At 42.2% G+C, this 19,382-nt stretch overlaps 3 protein-coding genes across 4 annotated transcripts; all 3 read left to right on the top strand.

Annotated features, from left to right (window-relative positions):
• Positions 1 to 2,998: 2,998 nt before the first annotated feature.
• On the top strand, positions 2,999 to 9,867 carry LOC129833139 (intercellular adhesion molecule 2-like). Of its 2 annotated transcripts, XR_008756042.1 has the most exons (6): positions 2,999 to 3,202; positions 5,893 to 6,165; positions 6,261 to 6,590; positions 6,798 to 7,034; positions 7,564 to 7,739; positions 8,433 to 9,867. XR_008756042.1 is itself a non-coding variant. In XM_055897465.1 (5 exons), the coding sequence occupies exons 1-5, from the start codon at positions 3,151 to 3,153 to the stop codon at positions 7,674 to 7,676; spliced, it is 1,005 nt and encodes a 334-aa protein (XP_055753440.1). In that variant the 5' UTR covers positions 2,999 to 3,150; the 3' UTR covers positions 7,677 to 9,867. The 2 variants fall into 2 exon arrangements, 1 of the variants encoding a protein (XP_055753440.1); XM_055897465.1 differs by having other exon boundaries at positions 7,564 to 9,867.
• A 1,028-nt stretch (positions 9,868 to 10,895) lies between these two features.
• Positions 10,896 to 13,416, top strand: LOC129833140 (hemicentin-1-like). Its single transcript, XM_055897467.1, has 5 exons — positions 10,896 to 11,101; positions 11,650 to 11,916; positions 12,090 to 12,422; positions 12,543 to 12,794; positions 13,066 to 13,416. Exons 1-4 carry the CDS (start codon positions 11,050 to 11,052, stop codon positions 12,791 to 12,793), a joined length of 903 nt encoding a protein of 300 aa, XP_055753442.1. The 5' UTR covers positions 10,896 to 11,049; the 3' UTR covers position 12,794; positions 13,066 to 13,416.
• A 136-nt stretch (positions 13,417 to 13,552) lies between these two features.
• LOC129833138 (hsp90 co-chaperone Cdc37-like) lies at positions 13,553 to 19,324 on the top strand. Its single transcript, XM_055897464.1, has 8 exons — positions 13,553 to 13,909; positions 14,157 to 14,438; positions 14,556 to 14,661; positions 14,744 to 14,859; positions 15,245 to 15,367; positions 15,454 to 15,636; positions 18,268 to 18,339; positions 18,522 to 19,324. Exons 1-8 carry the CDS (start codon positions 13,799 to 13,801, stop codon positions 18,660 to 18,662), a joined length of 1,134 nt encoding a protein of 377 aa, XP_055753439.1. The 5' UTR covers positions 13,553 to 13,798; the 3' UTR covers positions 18,663 to 19,324.
• The last annotated feature ends 58 nt before the right edge of the window (positions 19,325 to 19,382 follow it).

The following is a 19,382-nucleotide window of genomic DNA, read 5'->3' as shown; positions in this document are numbered from 1 at the left end:
CCAGAAAGCGTTTCTTCAAAAAATTCTTCCGTCGTTTCACATCTAAAGTCCAGAATAAATTGCAATAATATAATTAAAGTATATTGAAAAAACCTACTTTAGGATGATTTTGTGACATGTAGCAAATAATATCGTAGTTAGGCATCATATTCAACGTTACCTACCTTGTTCCAGAAGCCGAGATCAAATTATCCTTCGCGCCCGGATTTTTATTTTAACTGCGCAGCTCTCACAAGAAGTTCTGTTATTCAGTCCAGGGACGAGATATTCGACTCCTTTCAATTCTCACTTCCGCATTACAGTCTGACGTACGCCTCTGACGTGTCCCTATGGTCCCAAGTCAAAAGGCCTTTTATAGAGAAGGTCTTAAAGAGACACATCGCATTTTGGGAAACTCAATTCGGCTGGGAAAATGGCTGTAAAAATATTTCTGTTCGACTTAGAGAAACAATTCAAACCTTTTTAGAAACTACAGACTGTTATCTATCCAACAGTAGTAAATATATGCATATTGGAAAATAAAAAGTTTCTTAGGAGGCCGTTTGAAAATGTGCACACATTTTCCAGTTTTTTCAATATTCAGCGTGCAGCCATAACAGGTTTAAGTGTGTGGTCTGAGCCCTGAATGCTGATTGACTGAAAGCTGTGGTATATCAGACCATATACCACAGATATGATTAAAAAAAATGACTTTTTACTGTTCTAATTATGCTGGTAACCAATTTATGATATCCCTAAGGCACGTCTGCGGGTTTGTGGTATCCAGGCACTCTGCGTTGTAGCCTTTAGCCATGGTATATTGGCCATATATGGTACCACACCTCCCCAGGTCTTATTGCTTCATCATAGCAGTCAAACAAGTTAAATTAGTTGCACACAATCCCGCATCCGGGAGCACCCTCATCAGTAAAAAAGCTGACTAGCATAGCCTAGCATAGCGCCACAAGTAAATACTAGCATCTAAATATCATGAAATCACAAGTCCAAGACACCAGATGAAAGATACACATCTTGTGAATCCAGCCATCATTTCTGATTTTTAAAATGTTTTACAGGGTAGTCACAATATGTATTTCTATTAGGTAACCACGATAGCAAAAGAGCCAACTTTTTTTTTCCCACCATTTTTTTACTGCATAGGTAGCTATCACAAATTCGACCAAATAAAGATATAAATAGTCACTAACCAAGAAACAACTTCATCAGATGACAGTCTGATAACATATTTATTGTATAGCATATGTTTTGTTTGAAAAATTTGCATATTTCAGGTATAAATCATAGTTTTACATTGCAGCCACCATCACAACTCTCACCAAAGCAACTAGAATAACTACAGAGAGCAACGTGAATTACCTAAATACTCATCATAAAACATTTATGAAAAATACACAGTGTACAGCAAATGAAAGACAAAGATCTTGTGAATCCAGTCAATATTTCAGATTTTGTAAGTGTTTTACAGCGAAAACACAATATAGCATTATATTAGCTTACTACAATAGCCAACCACACAACAGCATTGATTCAAGCCAACAGTAGTGATAACGAATAAACCAGCAAAAGATATTAATTTTTCACTAACCTTCTCAAACTTCTTCAGATGACAGTCCTATAACATCAAATTACACAATACATATATGGTTTGTTCGAAAATGTGCATATTTAGCGGCACAAATTGTGGTTATACAATATGAATAGTAGCCAAACAACAAACAAAATGTCGGGAGAAATCTTGGGAGAGGCACCTAATCTAATCAATAACTAATCATAAACTTGACTAAAAAATACAGGTTGGACAGCAAATGAAAGATACATTAGTTCTTAATGCAACCGCTGTGTTAGATTTTTAAAATTAACGTTACTACGACATACAGCGTGTGTTAAAGCGAGACCGCACCGAAATGAATGGAGGAATAATAGTTTCACATTTTTCAACATAACAACGAATTAACATCATAAATAGTTCTTACTATTTGATGAACTTCCATCAGAATCTTGTGCAAGTTGTCCTTTGTCCAGAATCATCGTTGCTCGGTTGTAGATTGTCGTCTTCAACTTAGGAATTAGCAGCAAACTTCAGCTGTGTGGCCCAGACGTGTCCAACTCTTCATAACGCAGCACTAAGAAAATTCCGAAATATACAATATACTGATATAAACTGATATAACTTGGTTTAAAATAACTACATTATGATGTTTTTAACACCTATATCGAATACAATCAGAGCCGGATATATCTAAGGCCTATAATGAGAGCTTTTCAGAATGCCATCCTGAGGTCTGCTTTGCGCCATGACGAACGTTGAAAAGAGTGCACCACCCGTTCCAAGAGCCTTTATACTGCCTCAGATCTACCTAGCAACTCCATTCCAATTCTCACTGCTTGATGACATCTAGGGGAAGGCGTATGCAGTGCATGTCGACCCATAGATTACATGCAGATTTATAAACTGACCCTGGAACAGAGCCCCAGATTTCAGATTTTTCTGTTCCTGACAGGAAGTTTGCTGCAAAAGGAGTTCTGTTTTACTCACAGATATAATTCAAACGGTTTTAGAAACTAGAGAGTGTTTTCTATCCAATAGTAATAATAATATGCATATTGTACGAGCAAGAATTGAGTACGAGGCAGTTTAATTTGGGAACGAATTTTTACAAAGTGAAAACAGCAGCCCTCTATTGAGAAAAGGTTTTAATCATAGCAGTCAAACAAGTTAAATCAACATCCAATGCTAAAAACTATCTGGCGAGTTTAAGGAGGGCTAATTATAATTTCTCTTGCACCATATTTAAATTCATTTTAGTCAAGTTAGCTCGCAATAATTATTGTTTTGATGGAAAACCGAATTTAGCTCCATACATCATTACAAGTTACGTTGAAAGTCATTCTTAATTCGTTCGATGACGTTATGGAAAAGGGTTTTATTGACTAAATGTGGCAACTCCTCTCAGGCATTGTGGGGAGGGTTTTTAAAATATGATTTGGCTAGCAATTGAGTCTAACATGGCAACCCATGGATGGACAGATGGATGTGTTCTCGTGTGGGAAAGCGTTTGTGTGCGCTGCTGCTTTTAGTTTCGATTACCGTAGTTCGACGGTTTCAAGGTGACGGTCAACATTGGGATATATTTGCTGGATAAAATAAATATGATGAAAGAACTTTATGGATTTCTGACACTCGGTGTGTTGGTGTTTACAGGTAGGGTCTATAGATCGATGTTACTACTTTTTTGTTAAACTACAGATGTTTGCTGTTCCCGTTACCGTATGAATTTCCTATTATGTTTAAACAACTCAATTACTATTTCATTGTATTTTCCAGGTATGATGATTAACTTTCTGGAAGTCATAGTAAACTTGTTTTTGACTATTTGAAGTCCAAGTACAATCTCTCCCACTGAATCAATATGTCTCTGATCAAGAAAGAGCTCTGTTGATGGGTGTGGTAGATTCATTTGGAAGAAAAGCAATTGTTTTTCTCTCTCGAATTTGGTCCCTTAGAACAGTTTCCCAAACTGTGGGGCGGTCCCCCTAGGGTGCAATGCAAGGTGCAGTTTCGAAATTGGGTAGTGTATCATCAGTTCCTCTTGTCATGTCAGTCATTGCATACCTTAGAGAGCTATTTATAACTTGTCAGAAATGTTCATATCAACTAGGTTTACTCAACTACAATTTGAGAAGGTCCGGTCACACAAATTTCCTAGGCGGGAAAATTCTGGGTTGGTATAGTCTTTATCTGCGTAGTAACAAACCTCCACCTCGCAAGTCGCGACCCATATGACTTCAAATTGTTCACAATCCTCTTGTTGATAGAAAGAACATTTAGCATTTAAGGTAATTTCCCCAAAATGCTCCATATTTTGCTATGGGCGGGGAGAATTTATTTGTCGTTTTAAAGCAAATTTCCTGCAATTATACAAATTTAGCCATGTCTTAAATGTGTTCATATGATACCTGAGTGAGTCATCAAATTCAATGGGGGCCTCCTGGGGGTCGAGGCACACATTATGGCCATGATAACTACAAGATTTAGATCGCTGGTTAGCCTGACATACCTACCTAGCTAACATGGGCTAGTTGATCAACTGTACATTACTGACATGTTAGAAAAATCTCTAATGTCTGTCATTGAATGACATAACAAGAGGAAAACTTCCCATATACTATCACATTTCAAAATGGCACCTTGTGCATTCTACTGTTACAGCTCTCAACCTGTCACGTACGTTGTAATAATGGTCGTACCAAGGTGCAGCGTGCGTAGAGTTCCACATGTTTAATAAATGAAACTCACCAAAACAATACAAAACAAATAAAGAAACAAACAACGAACCGTGACTAACGAGATGCTACGTGCACTAAATCTAAACAATATCCCATAACACACAGATGGAAAAATGCTACTTAAGTATGATCCCCAATTAGAGACAACGATAGCCAGCTGCCTCTAATTGGGAATCATACCATAACACCAACATAGAAAAACAAACTAGAACCCCACATAGAAAATATAAACTAGACTAAATCCATAGTCACGCCCTTACCTACTCTACCATAGAAAAAAAAGGCTTCCTATGGTCAGGACGTGATAGTACCCCGCCCCCCCCAAAGGTGCGGACTCCGACCGCAAAACCTGAAACAAAAAGGAAGGGTTAGGGGGGGTGTCTAGTGTCGGTGGCGGCTCTGGTGCGGGACGAAGTATCCGCTCATCCGCTAGCATCGGGGGCGGCTCTGGTGCGGGACGAAGAACCCGCTCAGCTCTCGGATCCCCCATCTTTGGTGGTGGCTCTGGTGCGGGCCGAAGAACCCGCTCATCCCGCGGATCCAGCCATGGACCCAGGCTGAACACTGTACCTGGATTGGACCTCGGTGCAGAAGAAGGCTCCTGTCTTGGAGCGGGACCGGACGCCGTGCCTGGACTGGGCACCTGCGCAGGGGAAGACTCCGGCCATGGAGCTGTAGGTTCCGGACCGTTGACCGTCGCAGGAGGTTCCCGGACCGGGAACTGGTGGTATCGGGCTGGTGACACGCACCTTTGGACAAGTGCGAGGAGCAGGCACAGGACGTACCGGACTGGGGACACGCACTTCAGGGAAAGTGCGAGGAGCAGGCACAGGACGTACCGGACTGGGGACACGCACTTCAGGGAGAGTGCGAGGAGCAGGCACAGCTGCCTCTAATTGAGAACCAATCTAGGCAACCATAGACATACAAAACCCCTAGACAGGAACAAAAACACATACATCACTCATATCACACCCTGACCTAACCAAAATAATAAAGAAAACAAAGATAACTAAGGTCAGGGCGTGACATTGAGTCACTTAAATACACATTAGACATGGCAAAATGTATAGAATTAAAAATGCTACATTTTCTCTGTACCTCATGAAAAAATGTGTAGAATTGCAGAAAATAAGCGTTAAACCTGCATGATTTTCTCTTCGCCAACAAGGGTGGGGTGTGAACAGTTTTTGTCATGAAAAGTGCTTTTGCCCATAGAAATAGACGCGTAGGGTGGCGCGGGTTGTTCCCCAATGCTGGAAGGGGGGTCTGAGCTCAAACGTTTGGGTATCCCTGCCTTAGAGCTCTATCAATATTAAAACAAGTTTCATTCATTTACTCCCTTGTTCCTGACTTGACTGAGTGACATTGTTTTTTAACAACTAGCAGAAGCAATAGGCAACTTTCTCTCACCCTCTGATAGTGAAATGTATGGCCACAGTCAAACCAGTTGTCTTGGTCAGCAGGGAGATTGTGATACAAACCAGCAAAAATACTATCAAATATATATTTATTGACAGACATTGTATTGTGATGTCAGTGTTATTTTATGGTTGCATGTAATCATTGCCATGTTGTTCACATGTCATGTGCTCTGACCTGTAGGTGGTCCCACACATGCCTCCTTTCCTCTTGAGCTCAACCCTCCCAGAGTGGTGGTGAGATATGGAGACTCAGTCTCAGTCAACTGCAGCACATCATCCACAGACCATGAGGGGATGGGCTGGGAGGCCACATTCGGAGGTACAGATTTAAAACAACATGTCAACGTTGTCACCTGGACTGTGGATAACCTTACTGATTGGACAATAAAACCTAAATGCTACATCACATCATTGAGCGATCAACCCTCAAAAGTACTTCCAGTCATTCTCTACAGTGAGTATTTTCCTCCTTGTGAATCAGAAAGGTATGTTTCTATTTAACTGTATATCAGCATTGAGGGTTTTTTACATTGTTGACCTCCTCTACAGAGACTCCAGACAGCGTCTCCATCTCTGTTCTGAGCCACTCTGGTCCCATGGTGGAGGGGACAGAGTACCAGCTGCAGTGTGACATCCAGAACATCGCTCCTCAACAGAACCTGGTTGTGAAGTGGTACAAAGGGAATGAACTCTTAGATAATGTAACTTACAGTAACGTCAGTAAGACACCAGTGGATGTGTCACCTACTCTGATGATCAGCCCCAGTAGAGATGATGATGGAGCTCAGTATAGATGTAGAGCAGAACTGGACCTGGGACCAGAGGGACCACAACCTCCTCTCAGAATGACATCAGAACCTCTTAATTTCACCGTATTCTGTGAGTTCCCTCTAGTCTTATTTTCAATCATTCCGTTCATGTTTACAGCTGATCATTTAGTTTGATCTGATACCCTACTATGATATTTAACAGAATCTTCCAATAATCTATTATCATCTCATGATTTCACCCTCCCCAAACACTGAATCTTGTGGGAACAGTCCATGTTGATTGGTTATGTTTGTCTTATTTCTCCTCATTCTCCAGACCCCCCAACCTTTTCCAGACCTGAAGCTGAGACCCTGGACATCAGAGTTGGGGAAGAAATCACCTTAAACTGCACGGCTACTGGAAGGCCCACTCCTCTGTACAGCTGGCAGTCTTCACATGTCCAAGAAGCTCTTTTCTCCCCACCGTCCGAGGTTCCAGGAAACTACACCTGCACTGCCTCCAATCAGATAGGCAAGATCAGCAAGACATTCACTGTGAATCCCAAACCTAAAGGTAGGATCATGTTTCCAATTAGTACCTAGTCTTATCTTTTTCACAGATGCTTCTATTCTCACCTGCTACCCGTCCCTCTTCCCCTCTCGTTCCCCCTTCACTCACTTACTAGTGGCATTCATGTTACCCTTTACCAGAATGAGACTATGTCCACTGGTAAGGGTACATCATCAGGTGACAACATGTACTTTGTTACTTTGCAATTATTACATTGTAACTACACTGTACATATGAAACTAGCTACCAAGGAAATATGTTTTTCAGGACACTTCATGGAAAGTGGGACCCAATTTTCCTGTACCATGAATATGTGTTACTTTCTCAATATTTCCCAAATCGACTGCTCTGAGAAATATCTCCTTTGACAGTATATTTAAATGTCTAATATTGCTCCTGTTTCTCCAGGCAGTCGTGGAACCACTGCGGGGATAGTAGTGGTCGTGCTGGCTTTCTTTGCTCTAGTGTCTGTCTGTGTGGTGCATCACAAACAAATAAATAAACCCTCATTAACCACACCCTCTTCCCACAGGGGGCAGAACAACGTTCTGGGCTATCATAGGATCGGGCCTGGGCCTGGCCTTTGTGGTCGTGATTGTCTATGTCGTTGTCAAACGCAGAGCAGGTCCCAATTCCATCATCTGACCAGGCCAGAGGAAGAGCAATTCTATCGCCAGTGTGACCAGCAGGACTTCCTCAATAGACACTGTATGAATAAGAATGGTTGTTTATTGAATTGTTATGATGGATGGCTTCAATCCTGCATGGCTTATAAATCCAAAGAGTGCTTTCTATTAGCCTTCTCCAACCAATAGCTTTGTGCCATTTGGATGTGGTGTTGATGTCACGTTTGTCGTGGTGATGAGAACAAGGCGCGGCGTGATTTGAATACATTCTTCTTTTATTGACGAAGTACACTAAGCAAACTAAAAAAATAACAAAACAAACGTGAAGCTAATCAAACGAGTGCATACATGCAACTACCCACAGACAACTACCCACAAAACCTAAATGGAAAATGGCAACCTAAATAGGATCCCCAATCAACAACGATAAACAGCTGCCTCTGATTGGGAACCAATTCAGGCCACCATAAACCTACATTACCTAGACATACAAAATCCCCATAGATAAACAAAAGCCCTAGACAAGACAAAAACACACATACCCACCCTCGTCACACCCTGACCTGACCAAAATAATACATAAAACATAGAAAACTAAGGTCAGGGTATGACAGGTGTTTTGAATGTGTCTTGGACTGTGTCCCTGTGAGCATGTTGCGCCACACTACAAATCATCCATTCACATGCATGTGTGTCCTGTTTTATTATTTGTTTTATCATCAAGCATGCCTGAATGTAGTCTCTCTTTCACAGCCACTGTGTCTCTGTCACGCAGGTAAATCGGCTGTGGAAACAGGCTAGCCTGATCGCTGTAGTCCGATGACAGCACCAAGTGACCTTATGTGACTGTACAGTGAGAAATGAGCCATGCAATGCATCACTTCCTGTCTAATGCTTTTTTTCTTGTTGCTCTAAAATGGTGATACCAGAGCCTTTTAACCGATTTAAGTTTGCTATTCCAAGAGCCACAGGCAGCTTCTCTTCACTATTGGTTATTTTGTTCTCTGCCCACATTCTTCCACTTTATCTCTCGTTTACCGTCACAGCACCCTTGATTCTCAGTATTGTCGGTATGTTTGATGATAGCTTTAATCGTTTGTCTTTCACTTTCTCAACCTATATCTGCGGACCATAGGGAAGCGAACATGCATACCGACATGAATCCCATGGACACAGTCTCAGGGCTGTGAGGAGAGACAGGCCACTAATGTGTTTTATCTATCTCAGGTATTTTAATAGGCTACACAGTCATATCTCACCATAGGTGGCTCACATGGTCCTTTAAGACGTTGCTATACTGTGTGTTAGTAGAAACAATTCTCGGTTTTGACGAGTGGAGTGGCACAGTCCTTCAATCGTTGTCTTTTTAGGTTGAATCACAATTAGAGATTTGTGTTTATTTTTTATTACAATTTTAAAACAAATTCATGCTAGATATTTCAAGGTATGGTTACAGTGTTAAGTGCAAAGTATGTTCAGTTCACGTTGCACAGGGCTGGAATAGCATTGGTACAGTTGGACATGGTGCTTGTAAGGTGCACAGGACACTGTTTGAGCTGCACTATGTTAACTAGCTTTTTGCATGTGATGTTTGTGTATTGTGTCGCTAACTAATTATGTGTATATTGTCCATTTTATTTCAGCACTGAATGTTGTTATATGCTCTCTTTCACAGTCACTAACACTCATTCTCTGCTTTATTTAGACATTTTTGTCAGCTTGCTTATGTTTATATGACCTGTGATGTGTGTGTTTCCATCTGACTGCTCTTCCGTTCAGACATTTAGTTCTCTCTTCGGAATGTCAATACTGTCAGGCTCAGCATTGTGTCAGAGATTCAGTTTCAGGCGTTGCTCTACTGCAACATATTTAGGTGAGAATCATGCCGTCTTTAATTTCCATTTCAATAGTGCTGCAACATTGGTTGAATGTTTCGCATCGACAATGCAGGTGATGTTTACCATGCATACACAGCATTCACTTTCCAACATCAACCAGCTATGCTCATTGAGTTAAAGTTTTGAAATGACCAGTCTTTCACTGTGACATGTTCCTCTACTGTCTTTTGTATGCCATTTCTCTTATACATCACTGTAACACTGACACATTCATACTAATCACTACAAACTAAGATCCATGTAAAGCGAAGCATGAAAGTCCATCTGTTATCCTGCCTACGGTGGCTCAAATAAATACTTCCCTTTTCAGAATTGAGTGTGTGTCCTTTTTGTGTCTTTCGGGTTCTGCTTCATCCTGGTGAAGGGGACTTCTGCCTTGCCAAGAAACACTTTGTGTGTGCAGTCTGACTGTTGCTATAACAACCTGGCTGCAGTGTAGACTTATAAGGGCAATTTGCCAGCACATTTAGCCCTTGAGCAAAAACATGTTATATTATACACACATGATCATTTTCAGAAACAAGTGTACAGTAGTGTACTTCCACAACAAACAAAGGCACAGCGTAGAAACACAAAACAGAGTAGACATACTGTAGACACTGAGGATTGGCAGCTGAGCTTTCTATAAATACACCCAATAAGCATCCAATTACTGAGCAATGTTTCTGGCAGCCTGGTCACAGCCGGTGCTGTTGTGCAGTGGTGGTACATTCTGATCGCAGTGTGAGGCCTACACACTACATGCCGGACAACTCAAGTCCAACAATCCAACCTGCTTGCGTCTTGACAAAGCATGGGTTGTCCAAGCAGTGTGCGCATGGGAATCAAACATGCCTGCAGAAAAGAGAGAACTGCAATGTGAGTTTTCTCAAACCACCTATGTATATGAATCCACAGTCACACGGGAATTGTTTAGTTTGAGGCAAATTAACATAGGTCATTGAAGTTTCCTTTCAGATTAAAGAACTGAAAATTGTAACCGTAGCACCATTCTGAAGTCAGAACTCTATATGGGTATTTTCTAAAAACAGAAAAGGGATGTCATCTGAATAGCTTGGGGTTGTGCTGCTGTAACAATACATGACAGCAAACAGAACTACAAAAGATCTAGGCTGAGATTCTAGGAGTAGGAATACATTTTGGGCTGAAATATATCATGGGTCTGATATATTAACTCTCATTGAACATGAAAATACAGATTCTAACTAAACCACAAATAAATGATTAAAGGAAGAATTTCCCCTGTGAGATGTAGGCCTAATGAGTTACCATTGAGGTCTGGCCTTGATGCCCGTCAAACTTCCTTAGCCCCCTCTTCTCCCCCTCGGGGCCCTGCAGTCAGACACAGACTACGGTATGAGAGCCCTCGTTTGGTGAGGGAGGGCTTTTGTTAGTAATCACAGTTCACTTTGGAGTTGCCAAGCAGGACCAAGTCGGAATTCCACTCGCCTTTCAACTCCGACCATAGTGGACCTCATCAAAGTCTGCAAAAAGATGGAAAACTACTTTGTAAAATGGATCCTAACCTTTTGCATGTTCTGCACCGGTAAGATGTTGCAAGAGACAACATTATATTATTCATAAGATTTGCTTATTCTCTGTGGAGTTGAGGGTTATGGGACATCTGCAGTAGAGGCCCCCTTTGTATCGACGAGTTTGTAGTTTGAAGACGTTTTTGGCAATAGAATTGGTCATAAATGGTTTTAAAGCTCTTTGGCGAAATACTCTTATATAATATTGCATATATGAGTGTGTGAATTATTTAGCTGTGCTTTGTCCACTGAAATTAAACTTGCAACCCAGAGATGATGGTGGAACCTGCATCCCACCCAGTCTTATATCCACAGTGATACAAACCGATCATAAACACCTGCTAAAGTCACACAATCAAATCACTGCAAGCAACATTTTCTTTGTATCTGTAAATGTGATTTTATTTAACAAATATGAATGTTGCGGATATCCCGGCAATAATAGACCTTTGTAATTAGATTACGTGATGATCATGATTATAATTTTAAAAAATGTGAAAATGATGCAGATGAAGACAATGTAACGATGATGATGGTGAGGATGATATTGTCCATGTCTCAGTGTCAGGTGAAGGATGCTCTCTGGAGCTGAAACCCTCCAGGGTGGTGGTGGGGTTTGGGGAGCCTGTGTCTGTCAGCTGTGAGGCCTCTCGCCCGGTGCGTGTCCTAGGCTGGGAGTCAGCCATCGGGGCAGCACACACCCAACAGGACCGTGCTGTCCAATGGAAGGTGGACAGTCTGATCGACTGGATCGAGGAGCCTATCTGCTACGGAGTCTTCTTCACTGCACCCAGACAGTGTGAGGAGAAGCTCAACCTCATCCTTTACAGTGAGTCAACCTGGCCTACATAAAGCTGGCTTTTTATCTTAGCTCATTTAAAGGCAGAGTATGGCTTTAGTACATGCATCAGGCCATACTTCATAATGATGAATTCTATTTGTGGCGACTACTACTACATGTACGTGTGGTGCTTAACACACTAACCAGCTGATCTTTCACAGAGACTCCAGACAGTGTCACTATCAGCTCAGCGAACCACACTGGTCCCATGTTGGAGGGGAAAGAGTACCAGCTGCTCTGTGATGTCCAGAACATCGCCCCCGTTCAATACCTCACTCTGAGGTGGTACAGAGGGCAGACTGAAGTTTACAACCACTCTTTCTCTGATCTGACCCCTGCCTCCCCTGTCCAAGTATCCTCCATCCTCCTGATCACCCCAACCAAAGCTGATAACGGAGCCCAGTACAAGTGCGTGGCTCAGCTGGACTTGGGACCAGAGGGACCACAACCACCTCCTTCAGTGACATCAGAGCCTCTCAACGTCTCTGTGCACTGTGAGTCTATTCACTCAACCCAACCATTAATAGTTTCATGAGAAACAATGAAATCCAATTGTGTTTGTGTATTCGTTTATATGCAATATCCATCCCTTTCCCATGTACTTATTTTCTCAGACCCCCCATCCTTCCTCAGTCCTGAGGCTGAGACCCTGGACATCGGTGTGGGGGATGAAATCACATTAAACTGCACGGCTACAGGAAGCCCCAGTCCTGTGTACAGCTGGCAGTCTTCAGATCCCAAAGAGAAGATGGAGGACCAACCTGTTTTTACCTCTTCCTCCTTGCTTCCAGGGACCTACACCTGCATTTCCTCTAATAAGATTGGCAAGAAGAGTAAGCAGTTCATCATCAAGACTAAGTCTTAAGGTAGGAGGACACAGTGAAGGGGGCATTGTTAAATGCAAACATTTAGAGGATAGAACTAGCACTCTCTACAATCATACTTGTTATAGAAGCCATTGATCTTATTTGGTATGTAATGTGAGGAGTCTCTTGAAGGTTAAAAGGGCCCCGTTGGAGGTATGTGACTTTTCCCACAGTGGAGTGTTGGCTTTACAAAACAAAAGTCCAAGTTTGGGGGATTAGCAGAGGGAAGATATTGTCTGTCTCTAATATCAATTGCACGGTTTTGTTACAGGTGTGAGAGCGTCGTCATTGTCAGCCAGACCATCACACAGAAAAAAAGGAATCGCCTTACATTTTCAAAGACTTTGGTCATGTAATAGTTTATAGTAGCATATTATTGTGTTATGATTGATTCTTGTTGTTATTGCAACATAACGTATACTTTGATGTGTTTAAATATATATGTAGGCTATACAGTTCACTTTCAGTGTGGAGAAACCTAGAACGCGAGGTAGTGTGAATAATTATATCCCTTAATAAGCTATCCATTAACTTTATTTTGGAAATCTACGTTGTTGTTTATGTTCTTTCTCTCTTTTTTATGTGTCATAAAAACACTAATAAAATGACAAATGTATATTTATATGGCCAGTTGGTTTTATTATTATCAATGATGGTAGGCTTATTATTATTAAATCTACTAAATAATATATCTATTTTTTTAAATTATAAAAATCTTATGCCCCACCCACATGCCTTTGCCTTGACGTTCTTCAATGACGAATTTACGTAGAGACGTGGAAAACGTCTAAACGGAAACTTCCAGGGTTTCTTCCTTAGCAAGCTAAAGCTATATTGTGCACTATTGTTGTTAAGCAATAGTAAATATATTAGCTACCGATATAATTTCTAACAAGGTTTTAAGTTAGCTAGTTACGTTGTATCATTAGACTCAAATCTATTATTTTCACTTTTAACGTGCTCTTGCTACAAGCACATTTTAGCCTTCTAGCTAGGTAGCTAGAATGACAAGTAGGATAGACTACAGCGTGTGGGACCACATTGAGGTTTCAGATGATGAAGATGACACTCATCCAAACATCGATACACCCAGCCTTTTCAAATGGAGACACGAGGTAACGTTATGTCGATTAGAGTGATGCATTTGATAGCTACTTGGTCTCTGTAAGTTAGCTAATCATCACATTATTAGCTAGCTTTCTAGATGTGCAGATGCTGTAGCTAGCTACGTTATGTAAACAGCCTGCTTTTGCAGATAAACGCAATGGAAAGATAAACATAACATTTGGCGTTATGTGTTGTATATCTAGTTATCCGTGATGAGATCCCTTTGTCCTGACCCCTCTCCCCAACATCACCTAGGCGCGTGTGGAACGAATGGACCAGTTCATAAAGGCTGGTGAGGACCTGGAGAAGGGGCTAGCTGAATCTAAGCGCAAGTTGACTGAAGCACAGAAGAAGACAAAGAATCTGTCCAGTTCAGTCACGGATGATGCCAAAGCCGAGCTGAGCAAGGCACAGGCCGAGGAGAAGAGGCTGAAGAAGGAGGAGCGAGACTGGGAGAAGAAACTGGAGGACCATCGGCGGGAAGAGAAGAAGATGCCATGGAGCGTAGACACACTCTGCAAGGAGGGCTTCAGCAAGGTGGGTTTAGTGTGTGGAACCACTGGTGCGCCCTGGCTGCAGGTTATGGTTATTTGCTGATGCCACTTGTCTTGCCCCACTCCGATCTCTCTCTCTCTCCCCCTCCCTCCCTCCCAGAGTGTTATGAACGTTAAGCCAGATGTGAAGGAGGAGACCGAGGAGCAGAAAGAGCAGAAACACAAGACCTTTGTGGAGAAGTATGAGAAAGAGATCAAACACTTTGGTGAGAGTCATTATCCAATTCTTTGTTGTCCCCATTCTTTGTGGGTAGTTGTCATGGCCATGGTATCTGTCTCTGTTGTCAGGTATGATGAAACGCTGGGATGACAGCCAGAAGTACCTATCAGACAACCCTCACCTTGTGTGTGAGGAGACGGCCAACTACCTAGTCATCATGTGCATTGACCTGGAGGTGGAGGAGGTGAGAGCAGAACCGTAATACGACAAACCTCACCTCTAATAACCCATCAGGGATTTCATCCACTATACATTACCCCAGAGGATGGGTCATGTTCAGTAGGGCACAGGGTAGCAAAACGTTTTGAAACAGAAAACGATAGTGTTTCTTGTTGAACAAGTCCAGGAAGTCCCTCCCTGTTTCAGTCCATTTTCTTACGTTTGGTGCATAATGAACACAATCCTGGTGTAGAGAAGGTTATGAAGTAGGTTAGTAAGTGATCGTCAGATCCTCTTTATTTGCCCAAACATGCCTCAGTACGAAGTACACATGCAGTTTCCTTTTCTTGATACAGATGAGCATAGACAAGGGTTAATGTCAGTGTCCTGTTGATGTTTTCCTCCTGTAGAAGAAAGCACTGATGGAGCAGGTGGCCCACCAGACCATAGTGATGCAGTTCGTCCTGGAGCTGGCTAAGAGCCTAAAGGTGGATCCCCGCGGTTGCTTCCGTCAGTTCTTCGCCAAGATAAAGGTTTGTTTGTGTGTAAAGGTAATACATTTCCCACTTGCACTCAATAGCAAAGCATATAGACTAACAGTTACATTTCCCTCTCTCAGACTGCAGATCAGCAGTATCAGGATGCCTTCAATGATGAGCTGGAGTCCTTTAAGCAGAGGGTGCGCGGCAGGGCCAAGATCCGCATTGAGAGGGCCATGAAGGAGTACGAAGAGGAGGAGAGACAGAAACGCCTGGGGCCCGGAGGACTGGATCCTGCCGAGGTGTATGAGTCCCTACCTGAGGTATGGAACATCTACTGCTGCACCTCCTTCATTTAGCACCGTCCTTCCATCATAATCATCATCCCTATCTTTGTTTTTGGTTTTGCAAGTTAACGAAGCCAGAGATTGGAAAGCTGCCGCGGTCATCCCCCTCTTCAAAGGGGGAGACACTCTAGACCCAAACTGCTACAGACCTATATCTATCCTACCCTGCCTTTTCTATGGTCTTCGAAAGCCAAGTTAACAAACAGATCACCGACCATTTCGAATCCCACCTTACGTTCTCCGCTGTGCAATCTGGTTTCCGAGCTGGTCATGGGTGCACCTCAGCCACGCTCAGATCCTAAACGATATCATAACCGCCATCGATAAGAGACAATACTGTGCAGCTGTACTCATCGACCTGGCAAAGGCTTTCAACTCAGTCAATCACCACATTCTTATCGGCAGACTCAACAGCCTTGGTTTCTCGAAGGACTGCCTCGCCTGGTTCACCAACTACTTCTTAGATAGAGTTCAGTGTGTCAAATCGGAGGGCCTGTTGTCCGGACCTCTGGCAGTCTCTATGGGGGTGCCACAGGGTTCAATCCTCGGGCCGACTCTTTTCTCTGTACACATCAACGATTTCGCTCTTGCTGCTGGTGATTCTCTGATCCATCTCTATGCAGACGACACCATTCTGTATACTTCTGGCCCTTCTTTGGACACTGTGTTAACTAACCCTCAGACGAGCTTCAATGCCATACAACTCTCCTTCTGTGGCCTCCAACTGCGCTTAAATGCAAGTAAAACTAAATGCATGCTCTTCAACCGATCGCTGCCCACACCTGCCCGCCCGTCCAGCATCACTACATAGAATATGTGGACAACTACAAATACCTAGGTGTCTGGTAAGACTGTAAACTGACTCACATTAAGCATCTCCAGTTAAAAATTAAATCTAGAATTGGCTTCCTATTTCGCAACAAAGCATCCTTCACTCATGCTGCCAGACACCCTGGTAAAACAAAACTGACTATCCTTCTGATCCTTGACTTCGGCGATGTCATTTACAAAATAGCCTCCAACACTCTACTCAGCAAACTGGATGCAGTCTATCACACTGCCATCCGTTTTGTCTCCAAAGCCCCATATACTACCCACCACTGCGACCTCTATGCTCTCGTTGGCTGGCCCTTCATATTGCCCTTCATATTCGTTGCCAAACCCACTGGCTCCAGGTCATCTATAAGTCTTTGGTAGGTAAAGCCCGCCTTATCTCAGCTCACTTGTCACCATAGCAGCACCCACCCGTAGCACACGCTCCAGCAGGTATATTTCACTGGTCACCCCCAAGCCAATTCCTCCTTTGGCCGCCTTTCCTTCCAGTTCTCTGCTGCCAATGACTGGAACGAACTGCAAAAATCACTGAAGCTGGAGACTCATATCTCCTCACTAACTTTAAGCACCGGCTGTCAGAGCAGCTCACAGATCACTGCACCTGCACATAGCCCATCTGTAAATATCCCATCCAACTAACTCATCCCCATACTGTTATTTATTTTGCTCCTTTGCACCCCAGTATCTCTACTTGCACACTCATCTTCTGCACATCTATCATTCCAGTGTTTAATTGCTATATTGTAATTATTTCGCCACTATGGCCTATTTATTGCCTTACCTCCCTTATCCTACCTCATTTGCACACACTGTGTAGACTTTTTCTATTATATTATTGACTGTATGTTTGTTTATTTGATAGGTGAGAATTATCTGTTAATTGAATGATTAGGATATTCCGCCCTGAAACATATAATTGTATGGAAGTGATTAGAATGTATAAAATCATAATCAGTAAATGTGTAGTCCTAGTCAGAATTAGGGTAAAGACAATATGTCTTTATGGTATTATAAACACAGACTGTCTGAGCTTGGTGCCGACCTGACTAGAGATTTGGGAGAGAACAGGGACTATGTGTCAAGGACAAGGTCACCTATCTCTGTCGGCTGGGTAGTGAGACAGTGTGTGCGTAGCAGGACATTGTGTGCGTCTGTTTGTGTGTATGTGTGTGCGTCTGTGTGTATGTGTGTGCGTCTGTTTGTGTGTATGTGTGTGTATGGTTTTGTGAATGTGTGGGCGTGAGAAGTCAGTATAAAATGAATTGTTTTGTATACTAAAAATACTAAAATGTCTACAGGTAAAAAGACAACTTTTCCTTTTTATGTCCGTAGGCGTAGCGTTGTATCAAAAATATACAGCTGCAGTAAACCAGTTTTATACAACCATGTTCGTTTGAACAGAATGCTTTGACATCGCTAGAACGTTCCGTGAATAAACCTTTTTGACAATTTCAGCTGGGCCTCCGTCTGTTTCATTCGACCAGGATTTTACAAATTCTGGTTTGCAGACTGAGTAATATAATAAAATTGGGTTATGAACCTTGAGAACAAAATTCTCTGAACAATTGGTCCTGCGAGCCGGATCTCAATATCTGCCTCTGTCGTCCCAAGGAACTGGGACATTATTCCATGTGTAACTCTGTGTTGTTGTTTGTGTTGCACTGCTTTGCTTTATCTTGGCCAGGTCGCAGTTGTAAATGAGAACTTGTTCTCAACTAGCCTACCTGGTTAAATAAAGGTGAAATAATTTTGTTTATTTTGTCCTTTTTGTAGGAGATGCAGAAATGTTTTGACGAGAAGGACATTGCAATGTTGCAGACTGTCATCACTAAGCTGGACCCAACGGTAGGTTACAAAACCAAATCCATTCCTGTGTTTCTCTTGTTATATTGGCTTCCACGTGCTCAGGGCAAGCATACGACAACATACATTGTACTACAAATGTAAAGGCACACTGAATAGTGACATAAAACTTCCTGAAGTTGTTATAAACAGGTGCTCTGAATGTCATTGTTCCCACCCGTCAGGAGGCTAAGGTCCACATGAAGAGATGCATTGACTCTGGCCTCTGGGTCCCTAACTCACGGGCAGACGAGGGAGATGACAAGGAGGAAGACGCTACTTATGAAGAGCTGAATAAGGAGATGGGTGAACAGAAGATAGAATGATTGACATGAATTGACTTTACGATGATGATATTTTCATCTATGTAGTCATCACTTCTATTGCTACTCCCAGTGTTTTTCATGAATTTCTCCTTAACGCTTTGGAACTATGTAACCTCTCTGTGGTGATGTCCACTCTTTGTGGACAACAGTATCACACCAATATCACTTGCTGAATGCTTTTCTTTTTTTAAACATAATTCTTGCTTGGGCCTTATTAGTAAAGCTGTATTCTTAAACGTGTGTGTGCCTGTACATAGTCTCTTTGGGTGTGTGTGTGTGCCAGCCAGCCAATCTGTTGTTTACCTTGTATTTATGTGCTTTCAGTTGCTGGGGAACATTGTTTTCTCTTTTTCTTTCAATAGTCTCACTACTGGTTCTACATGTATAGGGATAGGCGTGGCAGGATTTTAGTTCTTGATGTGATAGAATTATACATAGTGATGTAACGTGGGATAGCCTAGTAACTGAGGTTGAAATTGGATCATATCAACATGTGACATGTTGAATCCAGTGTACTTGCCCCTTAGGACCTTTTTGCTCATTGTTTTCTCTCCTTAATTTGACCAGCAGGTGTCACCTCCCATCAACTTTTAAGTTGATGGGAGAATCACTTTTATGAGTATTATTTGCTATTAAAAATAACACTGATGTGGTTTACATGAGTCAGGATAGGGTGTTATTGAATTGAGACTTATTAGAAACATTGTAAGATCGTTTCAC

This window comes from Salvelinus fontinalis, chromosome 34 (assembly GCF_029448725.1).
Source record: "Salvelinus fontinalis isolate EN_2023a chromosome 34, ASM2944872v1, whole genome shotgun sequence".
Classification (NCBI taxonomy): domain Eukaryota; kingdom Metazoa; phylum Chordata; class Actinopteri; order Salmoniformes; family Salmonidae; genus Salvelinus; species Salvelinus fontinalis.
The sequence above is the reverse complement of the archived record's forward strand: the minus strand, read 5'-3'. Positions and strand labels throughout refer to the sequence as shown.

Bases quoted from the DNA above. Each gene is read 5' to 3' on its own strand.
- LOC129833140 (XM_055897467.1), top strand. From the start codon at position 11,050: ATGGAAAACTACTTTGTAAAATGGATCCTAACCTTTTGCATGTTCTGC. The intron at 11,102-11,649 runs GTAAGATGTTGC...TCCATGTCTCAG, and splicing joins CTTTTGCATGTTCTGCACCG to TGTCAGGTGAAGGATGCTCT. The intron at 11,917-12,089 runs GTGAGTCAACCT...GATCTTTCACAG, and splicing joins GCTCAACCTCATCCTTTACA to AGACTCCAGACAGTGTCACT.
- LOC129833138 (XM_055897464.1), top strand. From the start codon at position 13,799: ATGACAAGTAGGATAGACTACAGCGTGTGGGACCACATTGAGGTTTCA. The intron at 15,368-15,453 runs GTTTGTTTGTGT...TCCCTCTCTCAG, and splicing joins AGTTCTTCGCCAAGATAAAG to ACTGCAGATCAGCAGTATCA. The intron at 18,340-18,521 runs GTAGGTTACAAA...CCCACCCGTCAG, and splicing joins TCACTAAGCTGGACCCAACG to GAGGCTAAGGTCCACATGAA.
- LOC129833139 (XM_055897465.1), top strand. From the start codon at position 3,151: ATGATGAAAGAACTTTATGGATTTCTGACACTCGGTGTGTTGGTGTTT. The intron at 3,203-5,892 runs GTAGGGTCTATA...TCTGACCTGTAG, and splicing joins CGGTGTGTTGGTGTTTACAG to GTGGTCCCACACATGCCTCC. The intron at 6,591-6,797 runs GTGAGTTCCCTC...CTCATTCTCCAG, and splicing joins TCTTAATTTCACCGTATTCT to ACCCCCCAACCTTTTCCAGA.